The sequence below is a fragment of the Schistocerca gregaria genome, chromosome 11 (assembly GCF_023897955.1).
Source record: "Schistocerca gregaria isolate iqSchGreg1 chromosome 11, iqSchGreg1.2, whole genome shotgun sequence".
NCBI lineage: Eukaryota > Metazoa > Arthropoda > Insecta > Orthoptera > Acrididae > Schistocerca > Schistocerca gregaria.
In genome coordinates, this window is record NC_064930.1 from 99969748 (window position 1) to 99982822 (window position 13075).

The 13075-nt window shown below is 39.4% G+C and overlaps 1 protein-coding gene across 4 annotated transcripts in view; it reads right to left on the bottom strand.

Moving 5' to 3' along the window:
* The window catches only part of LOC126295101 (peroxisomal carnitine O-octanoyltransferase), a 166259-nt gene that overhangs the window by 68112 nt on the left and 85072 nt on the right, over positions 1-13075 (bottom strand). For all 4 annotated transcript variants that reach the window (XM_049987357.1, XM_049987354.1, XM_049987355.1 and 1 more), the window contains exon 9: positions 4748-4878. In XM_049987357.1, coding sequence (XP_049843314.1) covers positions 4748-4878 — 131 coding nt within the window. The remainder of the gene's footprint in view (positions 1-4747; positions 4879-13075) is intronic.

The following is a 13075-nucleotide window of genomic DNA, read 5'->3' on the forward strand; positions in this document are numbered from 1 at the left end:
TCACAAGCTCTGTTAGCGAGCATTTATTAATTATTTGTCCAAAAGTACTTTTTGTGACTGGTCACATAGGTGAAGGTTGTTTCTGTAACACTAAATAAATTAAGCAAATCATTTCTTTGATCATTTTAAAAAGTTTAAAAGTCTAAATCACTTGCGCTTGGCACACACTGCGTGTGTTATACAGAAATCGAACTGGAAAAATGTAAAATTTCATTAATCTGCATGATGAGCTGGAAACCCAACACTAGTGGATATGGGCAGAAATATCTAAAAATGCATCCCAGGCAGAATACAATGCAGGCACCTCGCTATCCCTACCACAAATTTCTTCCGATGTTCGGACAAAAATCAACTGTGGGTCAGATCTGGCTTGCAGGCCGCCGATTGTGCACCTGCGCTTTAAATCTATGAGTGAAATTATTGATTTCTGAAATTCTAGTTGTACTATAAATTCTAACATGGATGTACATGTCATTTTATTGAAAAATGACTGCATGGGTCACTTCAGAGCAGTTTTCAATTCTAACAATTGTTGACTTTTGTTCTCTGTTATGATGCAGCAATTTTGATTCTAATTGTGTATGAAAATTGGAACTGTTGACTGTGGAAAGATGTGACTTTATTTGTCGGTCATGGAATGATAAATGGACAGATTTGTCAATTCTAAGTCAGGTTATTTCTTTGAGTTAAAGACCCTGGACTTGTTTACTCAATGTGCAAGTTAAGTATAATTTTTATTATGTTTCTAACTATACCCATTTAATTGTTGGCATGTTGTGATATGTTTTGCAGTGTCTTTCCAACAAAATCACCTATCAAATTAAGTTTATCTCACTATTTAAAGTTCAGTAATGTTTATGATGAACCAATGGTTTTAGATTATACCAGTTATCTGCATAATAACCCAGTTTATCAGTTAGTTAGTTAGTTTCATGGATAATTTGAATAATAAACTGTTATGATGTGGAATGAATCATTTTACATAAACATTGCTAATTCAATTCATAAACATGGCTAGATGCTTAATATTTATAAGCATTTTAATAAAAAAATATACATATGTGCTAGTAATTCCTACCCATCACCTTTTACACATTACAATAACAGAAATTCTTATACAGAATAGAAGGAGATGTCATGGAGAAACTTTTTCAGTTTGTTTTCAAATTTTAGTTTTCTGCCTGATATTTTATATCACTGGGTAAGTGCTAAAAACATTTATTTGCAGCACTGTGCACCTGCGTTTGTACCAAAGACAACTCTGATGTGGAGTAATGAATGTCATTTTTACTTCTGATATTATAATTACGCATGTCATCCTTCCTTTTGAATTGCAGTGGATTATTTACAACAAACTTAATGATGGAATAAATAAACTGTCAAGCAGTAGTCAGAATGTCCAACTCAAACAGGTGTTTACAAGATGATTGTGAGTGAGTGCTACATATTATTCATACACCATGTCCTTGGGCAATGAAGACATTCTTTCTTAAAGGTGAGTTACCCCAGAACATGGTTCAACATGACACTGTTGTTGTGGTCTTCAGTCTGAAGACTGGTTTGATGCAGCTCTCCATGGTACTCTATCCTGTGCGACCTCTTTAACTCCAAATAACTACTGCAACCTACATCCTTCCGAATCTGCTTACTGTACTCATCTCTCGGTCTCCTCCTATGCTTTTCATCACCCACACTTACCTCCAATACTAAATTTGTGATCCCTTGATGCCTCAGAGGGTGTCCCATCAGCCGATCCCTTCTTTGGCCAAGTTATGCCACAAATTTCAAAAAATGGCTCTGAGCACTATGGGACTTAACATCTATGGTCGTCAGTCCCCTAGAACTTAGAACTACTTAAACCTAACTAACCTAAGGACGGAACACAACACCCAGTCATCACGAGGCAGAGAAAATCCCTAACTCCGCCGGGCCACAAATTTCTTGTCTCCTTGATTCTATTCAAAATCTCCTCATCAGGTACAGGACTGACCCACCTAACCTTCAATATTGTCCTATATCACCACATTTCGAGAACTATTTTCTTCTTCTCTAAACTTTTATCGTCCACAGTTCACTTCCATACGTAGCTACACTCCCGACAAATACCTTTGGAAAAAGACTTCCGAAAACTTAAATCTATATTTGACATTAACAAATTTCTCTTCTTGAGAAATACTTTTCTTGCCATTGTGTCTACATTTTATATCCTCTCCACTTCAGCAATTATCAGTTATTTTGCTGTCCATTTTTCCAGTCTAAATTACCATCAATACGGACACCAAAGAATTTCAAAGTTTCCCTCATATTTATTATTTCTGCACCATGTGTTACACATATCACTGGTGTAGCTCCCCTAGATGTGCACAACTGAATATTTTGCATCTTTTTAAAATTGGGGGTGAGCCCATTTGCAGGAAACCAGTGAATACTACTTTTAAGAACATTGTTCACTAAGGTTTCGCTCTTGTAGAGGAACTTGAAGACTGCAAACGATAACATCGAAATCAATATCAAATAAAAGAAGGTGAAGGAGTCACTCATCCACCAAAAACAGTAGCAACTTAGTACGACAAAACATCACTGCTAGACAGATACAAACATGCCACTCATTAGGCAAACTTCTGTGCACTCGTCAAAAACTGGCTGTCATTTTACAGCAGGGGTGTCCAAACTTTTAGTTTACATAGGCAACATTGTAAAAAGACAAGCATGTTTGGACTGCATGTAATATACTGTATTTACTCAAATCTAAGCCGCACCTAAAAAATGAGGCTCGAAATAAAGGAAAAAAAAATTTCCTGAATCTAAGCCGCACCTGAGATTTGAGACTCGAAATTCAAGGAGAGGGAAGAGTTTTAGGCAGCACCTCCAAATCGAAACAAAGTTGGTCCATTGTAATATGAGACACAATTTAGGTCGAATGAATGACGATACAGCTACAGTAGTTTGGTTCAAGCCATAAGCTTAGCAGTTAAGCTTTACCAGGTAGCCATTGCTATGCGTCAGGCGCTCCATCCGTATTTATACCAGTACCCTTCCTTTTTCACGTGCTTCGTCTGGTTTGAATCGATTGCTGATTTTGCTTTGACCTGATAAGTGCCGTTTTCTTTGTTGTAGGTGTTTACGTCACTCTAAGCTGAAAATGCATCACTGTACTGTGTCATGAATTGTTTGTCCCATTCTGACAGTGCGTCTTTATGGCCTGTCGCCGCTCGCAGCATGGCTTGCTTTTGTGCACGCTACCGCCGCTTACAATTTAAAAAAAAAAAAGAGATAGTAATCATCTCATTAGCGAAACAATGGCAAGAGACTGCTATTTGTTGTTACTTACACTGCTGCTTTCTTTGATAATTATCAACAAGAACCAAATAATAGTCTGCATATGATAGAACATGTTCTGAATGAGAGTTAGGCGAAAAATTTTTCTCCGTTTGAAAATCTTTGCGGCCGCTTCTTTAGTACATCGAATTCTGCACAAAAATTTGAGTCATATTAGATTTAAAAATCTAGTCAGTTGCCGTGCTTCATTTCTGACTGTCTCACTACTAGGCATAAGAATAATAATACGAATATAAACATGACACGATTCGTATATTCTTCCGCATTTGCTGTTGTCTCACTCTAGTTTCGTAGTTTATTAGGCAGACAGGATTTAAATGAGAGAGCAGCAAACACGAAAGAATACATGGCAATTTTTTTTTATATTCATATTATTCTTATGGTGAAGAGAATACTGTATGTGATTCACATTTCATCAGGTTCCTATTAGCAACCATCTCTTCTCACAGGTAGGAAAAAATTCAGAACGTAGAGTTGGCCATATTGACAAACATCCCAGTCTTGCCAGTCGGGTTTTTGTAGTACATTGAAATTCTGCTACATTTGAAGATGAACAACACGGTTTTTGTATTTACTTCGCTGGATAATGTATGACAATGCAGTGGTCAAAACTTGGGGCGGAGGGCGGGGGGGGGGGGGGGGGGGGGGGGGGGGCACTTGTCTTCCACCCTTTTTTTTTTTTCTGACGCAGAGGTTTTGGTGCCAGTATTTATCTTTGTGCCTACAAAGCATGCTTGTGTAGCGCTACGTATATTCGACGGCACAAGTTTTGTGGCGGCACCTACCGACATTTTTCAGAACTTCCGCTTGCTTTGCACTCGATTCTAAGCCGCAGGCGGTTTTTTGGATTACAAAAACCGGAAAAAAGTGCGGCTTAGATTCGAGTAAATATGGTACTTAACACTGCTGATGAGAAAAAAATAAAATATGTTTGAAGGTATACAGTTGATGCATGTAACTAACTTATGATCCTTTATTCCGAAAACGCAAAATTGAGAATTTATATGTGAGATTTTATAACTTTACTTTAAAGAATTTTATGGGACTTTTTTTTCTGATCGTGTGACAGGTGCTTACTTGGGCCACGTGTGGGCGTCTCTGTTTTATAACGTGTAGTCTCACAATGGTCCATTTCTGACCCTGGGGTATTTTAGAAACTTTTGTAGTTTTGACCACCCTCCCCCTCTGCTCAAAAATTATCACCATTCAATTCTCTCCAGCCTGTCTAGCATGAACGGCTGGAGTTTAGTACCCAAATCAGCCAAACACAGTGGACTGCTGCAGCAGTCGCTGACCATATCTTAAGTCAGAACTTGGAAAACAGATTCCAGTTTGCCCAGAGACACGGACAAAGACAGAGAGACAGAGAGAGAGAGAGAGAGAGGAGAGAGAGAGAGAGAGAGATTACCTGTTGTGCAGCCGGTAGTAGGCCAGCTGCAGTACCATCTGCACACACGAGTCTGGGTGGAGGCGGTGTGCCTGTATGAATTCCTTCCCAAAGCCACAGTACTGCTCATACGTCACGCACACTGCCCAGTGCTGCAAAGAGGAATTGAGGACTATCAGCACAACGTATCTTTGGAAATGTAACACACGCGAGACAGATATTTGAACGACAGGACCCAGGATGTTATACTGGATTGTGAATGTTCCGCAGAAATTACAGTAATAGTAGGTGTGCATTGTAGTGCAACAGACCAAGGTATTCAATACATCCCATTAAAAACGGATTACACTATAAACACTGATCAGTCAGAACATTATAACCAACAACCTGCTATTGAAATACACCCGTACAAGTGATATCATCATCACAAACGTTGGTGCACTTAGTATCCGTGAGTGTGCCGTCCACGGGTAGATTGGAAAAGGTGTGCGATCTACCGAGTTTGACCGAGGACAGATTGTGACGCCACGAATGCTCGGCAGGGACATTTTGGAAACTGCACGACTCGGGGGTTCGAGGAGTGCCGAGATGAGAGCCTTCAACAGGTGGTGAAAACAAGGTAAAACCGTATCCGGACATCATGGGGCTGGCTGCCATGCCAACTGCAGATGTCAGACATCGTAGGCTTAGCACACTGGTAAAAATAGGACAGGCAGTGAACTGTGGCGAAACTAGAACCAGACTTAAATTCTGAACACAAAGCGCACCGAATGCTCCTAACAGTGGGTCTCTGCATCCGATAATCCGTGCGTCTGCCATGTTAACACCGTGACATCGTCGACTATGATTGACCAGAGGTTGAAAATACCGCTTCAATTGTTAAGTTCTCGTATTATCACACGGCCGGTTTTGAGCTCTTATAAGCCCATCTAAAGGTGTCGTACTGGAAATAGCAAGAGACAGGAGATAATGCCATCTAAGCAAGAGATCCTGGGTTCGAGTCTTAGTCGAGGCCCATATTTTCAACTGTCCCTGTTGATATGTGTCAACGCATGTAAGCAGCTAATGGTCTGGATTTCTTTGTAACTTCACTTTTGATATGTGATGCTATAGAAGAATGCTGAAGATCAAATGGACAGCTTGTGGAACTAATGAGAAGATACTGAATGAAACTGAGAAAAAATGAAATTTGTAGTACAAGCTGACTAGAAGAAGAGATCAGTTGATAGGACACATTCTGCGACATCAAGGGTTTGCCAATTTAGTACTGGAGGGAAGTGGGGAGGGGTTAAAATTGTAGAGGGAGACCAAGAAATGAATAAAGTAAGCAGATTCAGAAGGATGTAGGCTTGCAGAGGATAGGAGGTAGCATAGAGAACTGCATCAAATCGGTCTTTGGACTGAACAATAACATATCTTCGTGATAGGCACAACCTGATACTGTTTCAATATTACCATATGGACTAAGCTCAAATATATTATTTATATTTTTTATGTTTTAAATATGTTTTTTAATCATTCATTAATGTGTCTTCGATCTTTCACTCACCGTGTCCCCCACACACCACTGTTTCCAAATAACAAGCATGGAAAGCAAAAAAGATCATTGTGAACATCAAACTCCAGCTCTTTTCATACACTTTTATACTAAATTTTCTCATATAAACTAGCTTTAGTACCACCAGTTATAGCCTTTTGACTTACAACAGAAATAATCATAACTAAACTGAATATTTTAATCTTGTGTAAACAAACTGAAGTGTTCAAATATATTTACATTTTGTAATTAATAGTCCCACATCGTGGGGAATAAAAGAAAATGGGGGAAAGATGATGATAGCAGCGGGATTCCAAACCGAGCCAATGAATTACCAGGCAGTGCGTTTGACTGCAAGGCTAACTGTTTAACTCTCATTTTCTCCTTGAAAGATGTGCTGGGAAAGGGCCTCTTTAGCAAATAAATTACAGAGTTCACCATGTTGCTTGCACAATACTTTGCACACACATTTAAAGAAAAGTATTGACCTGGTGCTGTAGGCAATGTAGCACCACAGTGAGATCACATCAGAGCAAGCACAGACAAAAACAGATAACTGGAAACCTCTCTGAGTTGATCATAGTGCTGCTAACTATCATTTCTGCAAATGACCCTGGTTTATAGTTATTATGGAGAGAGAGAGAGAGAGAGAGAGAGAGAGAGAGAGAGAGAGAGAGAGAGAGAGAGAGAGAGAGCACTACAAAACATGGAATGGAAATGAAGTCCCATGCTTCTTGACAGAGCGTATTGGAATGATGTGGGAGACCTGCACCATCGTACTAGGCAAGGTCCTAATGGAAGTGGTTTGCCATTGCCTTCCTCTGACCATAAGGGGCTGAGTGACGATGATGATGAAGACGACACAACAACACCTCGTCATCTCAGGGCAGGTGAAAATCCCTAACCCTGCCAGGAATCGAATCTGGAACCCCGTGCTCAGGAAGCGAGAACACTACCGCGAGACCACTAGCGGCGTGCACTACAAAACGTGCTTTGTTCATTTTAATTTCATAACAGATTGCATTCAAACAGATATGACATTACTTATAATGTAATTTCTGGCTCACATTCGAGAAGAAATAGATAAATTATGTGTGCTACAGAACATTAGCACACGATTACCAGTCGTCAGCACTCAAATGGCGACTTAGTACTCACAAATTTACAGAACTTGTTTAATGGTGCACTTCCAGGTATTCAGCCAAGTCGTTCTTTCCATTCCAAACACCTACGGAAAATATTGCATGCGGTGTATTCTGCTCCTGTCGACAGAGACAGAAAGTGTTGTCTGTGATGTTAAAGCAGATCTAGGCCTCAGAAACCTGGTGAGTACCACACTCCATGCAAATGTGCCATGTCTTATGTGGGGCAAACTACCGGATCAGTCAATGAGACGTGCGAGTAAGATCTGTGACACACGAGACAAAAACAACTTAGCAGATCAGATGATGCTGAGAATACAGCCACAGAGTTAAAGATGGTGAAGTCAGTATTTTGGTGCAAACTCCAAGTTTCTGGAACTGTGTAACTAAGGAGTCGGTCACATTAAAGATGCCAGAAAACCTAATAAACAGGGATGGGGGCTTCTGATATAAACAGGGGTTTGGAGTCCACAACTCAATTTATTTAGATCTTTACAGACGAATGGAAAAACTGGTAGAAGCCGACCTCGGCGAAGATCAGTTTGGATTCCGCAGAAATGTTGGAACACGCGAGGCATTACTGACCCTACGACTTATCTTAGAAAATAGATTTAGGAAAGGCAAACCTACATTTCTAGCATTTGTAGACTTAGATAAAGCTTTTGACAATGTTGACTGGAATACTCTCTTTCAAATTCTAAAGGTGGAAGGGATAAAATACAGGGAGCAAAAGGCTATTAACAATTTGTACAGAAACCAGATGGCAGTTGTAAGAGTCAAGGGGCAGGAAAGGGAAGCAGCGGTTGGGAAGGGAATCAGACAGGGTTGTAGCCTCTCCCTGGTGTTATTCAATCTGTATATTGAGCAAGCAGTAAAGGAAACAAAAGAAAAATTCGGAGTAGGTATTAAAGTACACGGAGAAAAAATAAAAACGTTGAGGTTCGCTGATGACACTGTAATTCTGTCAGAGACAGCAAATGACCTGGAAGAGCAGCTGAACGGAATGGACAGTGTCTTGAAAGGAGGATATAAGATGAACATCAACAGAAGCAAAATGAGGATAATGGAATGTAGTCGAACTAAGTCGGGTGATGCTGAGGGAATTAGATTAGAAAATGAGACACAGAGTAATAAAGGAGTTTTGCTATTTGGGGAGCAAAATAACTGATGATGGTCGAAGTAGAGAGGATGTAAAATGTAGACTGGCAATGGCAAGGAAAGCGTTTCTGAAAAGAGAAATTTGTTAACATCGAGTATAGATTTAAGTGTCAGGAAGTCAATCCTGAAACTATTTGTATGGAGTGTAGCTAGGTACGGAAGTGAAACATGGACGATAAATAGTTTAGACGAGAAGAAAATAGAAGCTTTCAAAATGTGGTGCTACAGAAGAATGCTGAAGATTAGATGGGTAGATCACATAACTAATGAGGAGGTATTGAATAGAATTGGGGAGAAGAGCAGTTTGTGGTACAACTTGACAAGAAGAAGGGACCGGTTGGTAGCACATGTTCTGAGGTATGAAGGGATCACAAATTTAGCACTGGAGGGCAGCGTGGAGGGTAAAAATCGCAGAGGGAGACCAAGAGATGAATACACTAAGCAGATTCAGAAGGACGTATGTTACAGTAGGTACTGGGAGACGAAGAAGCTTGCACAGGATAGAGTAGTATGGAGAGCTGCATCAAACCAGTCTCGGGACTGAAGACCACAACAACAACAACAACAACAACAACAACAACAGCAACAACAACAACAACACTACTCACTGCATCCACCATAGCTGGGAATCACTGGCAGAATCTGCAGCATACAGTATGTCCACAATCTAATTCAAAGTCTGTTCAAAACATTCTGCAACTTTGTCCACAATATTTTTCAGTGTTTTCCCTTTACTTATTGCGCACGGTCTCTTTTGAAATACTGACCTCCACAATTGATGCACTGTCACCAACGCCGTATCCACTTCTGAAAGCAGTCTTGGTACACCCCTTTTATGAATTGCGCGAAGCGCCTTCTTGAAAATTTTCTTTTATTTCAACTATTATTGCAAATCTTCATCCTCTGGATGGAGTTTTCAACTTTGGAAATAAAACAAAGCTCACAGGGGTCGGGTCTGGAGGGTATGGAGGACGAGGCAAAACAGTGATTTTATTTTTTGTGCAATAGTCATTCACCAACAGGAATGGACGGGCAGGTGCATTATTGTAATGTGAGAGCCACAAATTGTCTTTCCAGATTTCAGGTCGTCCCATTTCCACATTTTCTCGCAAACATTGCAACGCATCCTGACAGTACCATCGATTAACAGTTTGTCCCTGTGGCACGAATAAGTGATGAACTAATCCTTCAAAGTCAATGAAAACTGTTTGCACTGTTTTGACATTTGACATGATTTGATGAGCTTTTTCTGGGCTCAGGCAACTTTTTCTGACCCACTGTGAATATTGGACCTTGGTCTCAACATTATAATCATACATCCATGTCTCATCACCAGTTATGATTTTCTTAAGGAACATGTCATTCTCATTTCCGTGAACCGACAGCTCTTCACAGATTACGAGGTGAAGGTCTTTCTGGTCTCGACTCGTGAGCTGTGGGACCAACTTGGCAGCAACACGATGCTCTCCAAGGTGCCGTGTCAGGATTTCAAGACACGATCCAACTGAAATGTTACATTCTTCTGCGATCCCTCAGACAGTCGGTCTTCAATTGGCACGCACTATTTTGTTGATGATTGTGACGTTGACCGTCATCAGTAGATGTTGAAGATAATTCTCAATGATGGTCATCTTTAACTTGCAACTGGCCATTTTTAAGCCGTGTGAACCATTCATAACACTGAGTATGGATTAAGCACTCGTCACCATAGGCTTCCTGCATCATTTGGTGTGTCTCTGTAGAGGTTTTCTTGAGTTTCATGAAAAATATAATGCAGATGCATTGCTCATCTGATCCTGCCATCTCAAAATTCGCAAACTGTACAACACAGTGTCATACTCAATACAGTATTGAACAATAACTAACAGACATACAACAATGAAACTTCCAGCAGTTACACATTAAACACAGAAGTGTGCAGGTAAGCCAACCAAATTTCTCTCGGACACATCATTTGTGCAAAACTACAAATGTCCGAGAATTTTTTGAATAAATCTTCTACATATAGTCACAACACACTCTGGTGTGAAATTTGTTACCGGCTGACAACTGGAGTCACACTAGTGCTCCAAGCAATGAGAAAGCAGACAGTACATGTGTCATAAGGATGATGTTTGTTTTCATTATTTTCTACTCAAATAACAAAAATGTTGTTATATATTTGCACCCAATGCATTAGCAAATTACCACGAGACATGAGTTATCATGAAATAAATGTAGAAATGGCTGAATCACACTCATTCCATGACATAAGCTAGAATTTAATCGTGGAGAAACACTTTCGAGTATATGCATATTTTTAGCTTCAATTCCTGCACATTATGAGTGTGCTATGCATGAAATTTTGACTTCTGCACTGCTTTCTGAGTACAAATGTATAAAATCTGAGATTGCACAGATAGTTTCCCCAAACTTTTTGAAGACACACAGTATCACATTCCCCACCTCGACCAGTTTAGCGCCCATCAAAATGATCCACATTCTTGAAAAAGCGTAATTGATCCCACAGTTGTTGAACTGTTTGACACTAAAGTATCGAGACATTATGTACAAAAAGTGTCCAAAACGTGTACCGAATAACGAATAGAAAAATGCTGCTTAACATTGAAAACTTGCTTGCTGCTCTTGCAAAAATAACATGTGTACTGACCAGTGTGTGGAATACCACAAATGCTACATGAGCTGCACTCATTGTTCTGGCATCTCCAATTGTTGTTGTTGTTGTTGTTGTTGTCTTCAGTCCTGAAACTGGTTTGATGCAGCTCTCCATGCTACTCTATCCTGTGCAAGCTTCTTCATCTCCCAGTACCTACTGCAACCTACATCCTTCTGAATCTGCTTAGTGTATTCATCTCTTGGTCTCCCTCTACAATTTTTACCCCTCACATTTTCCTCCAGTACTAAATTAGTGATCCATTCATGTTTCAGAACATGTCCTAGCAACCGATCCCCTCTTCTAGTCAAGTTGTGCCACAAATATAATTTTTTCCCAATTCTATTCAGTACTTCCTCATTAGTTCCGTGATCTATTCATTTAACCTTCAACATTCTTCCCCAGCACCACATTTCAAAAGGTCCTATTATCTTCTTGTCTAAACTATTTATTGTCCATATGTCACTACCATACATGGCTATGCTCCATACAAATACTTCGAGAAAAGACTTCCTAACACTTGAATCTCTATTTGATGTTAACAAGTTTCTTATCTTCAGAAATGCTTTTCTTGCCATTGCCAGTCTACATTTTATATCCACTTCACTTTGGCCATCATCAGTTATTTCGCTGCCCAGATGGCATAACTCATTGTTTCCCAACCTAATTCACTCTGCATTATTTGATTTAATTCTACTACATTCCATTACTCTTGTTTTGCTTTTTTTGATGTTCATCTTATCATCTCCTTTCAAGACATTGTCCATTCTATTCAACTGCTCTTTGAAATCTTTCGCTTTCTCTGACAGAATTACAGTGTTGTTGACAAACCTGAAAGTTCTTATTTCTTCTACTTTAACTTTAATTTGTACTCCAGGTTTCCTGTACTGCTTGTTCAACGTATAGATTCAATAACATCTGATATAGGCTACAACCTTGTCTGACTCCCTTCTCAACCACTGCTTCCCTTTCATGCCCCTCGGCCCTTATGACTGGTGTCTGGTTTCTATACAAGTTGTAAATAGCCTTTTGCTCCCAGTACTTTAGCTCTGCTACCTTCAGATTTTCAAAGAGGGTATTAATATCAATATTGTTACAAGCTTTCTCTAAGTCTACAAATACTATAAATGTAGGGTTACCTTTCCTTAACCAATTTTCTGAGGTAAGTTTTGCCTCACATGTTCCTACATTTCTGCACGGTTGGAACTGATCTTCCCCGAGGTTAGCTTCTACCAGTTTTTTCCATTATTCTGTAAGGAATTCATGTTATTATCTTGTAACCATGACTTACTAAAGCATGCACTTTCTTTGAAATTGGAATAATTAGTCTTCTTGAAGTCTAAAGGTAGTTCACCTTCTTATACATCTTGCACACCAGATGGAAGAGTTTCATCATGGCTTGCTCTCCCAAGGTTGCTTGGCAATGGAGGAGACAAAATACTGTCCACTGAAGATGCTTCAAAAGAGAAAAACGCATCGGGTCTAATTAAGACGCTTATTACAGTTGCAGAAGAGGAGTATATTTCAAATCCTGCGCTAAATAATACTTTAAATACTGTTGCAAAGAATATATCTCAATATGAATAGTAAAACAGTGACTGCGGAGAGATGACATACAAACAAAACAGATAACATGAATATTGTATGTGTGCCTTTTTATTGTTTTTAATTGCTGTGGAAAGAAATATTGGAGGACAAAACTAGAAAACCGAAAACCTATTATGGTTGTAATGAAGAGACAAAGCATAAGAAATTTTAAAAAAATTTCATTAAAATGAATAAAATTCATGAAGCAAGACAATTCGATACTGTTTTTAAATAAAGAAAACACTAAATTCTGAAGACGGTTTAATCTCGGA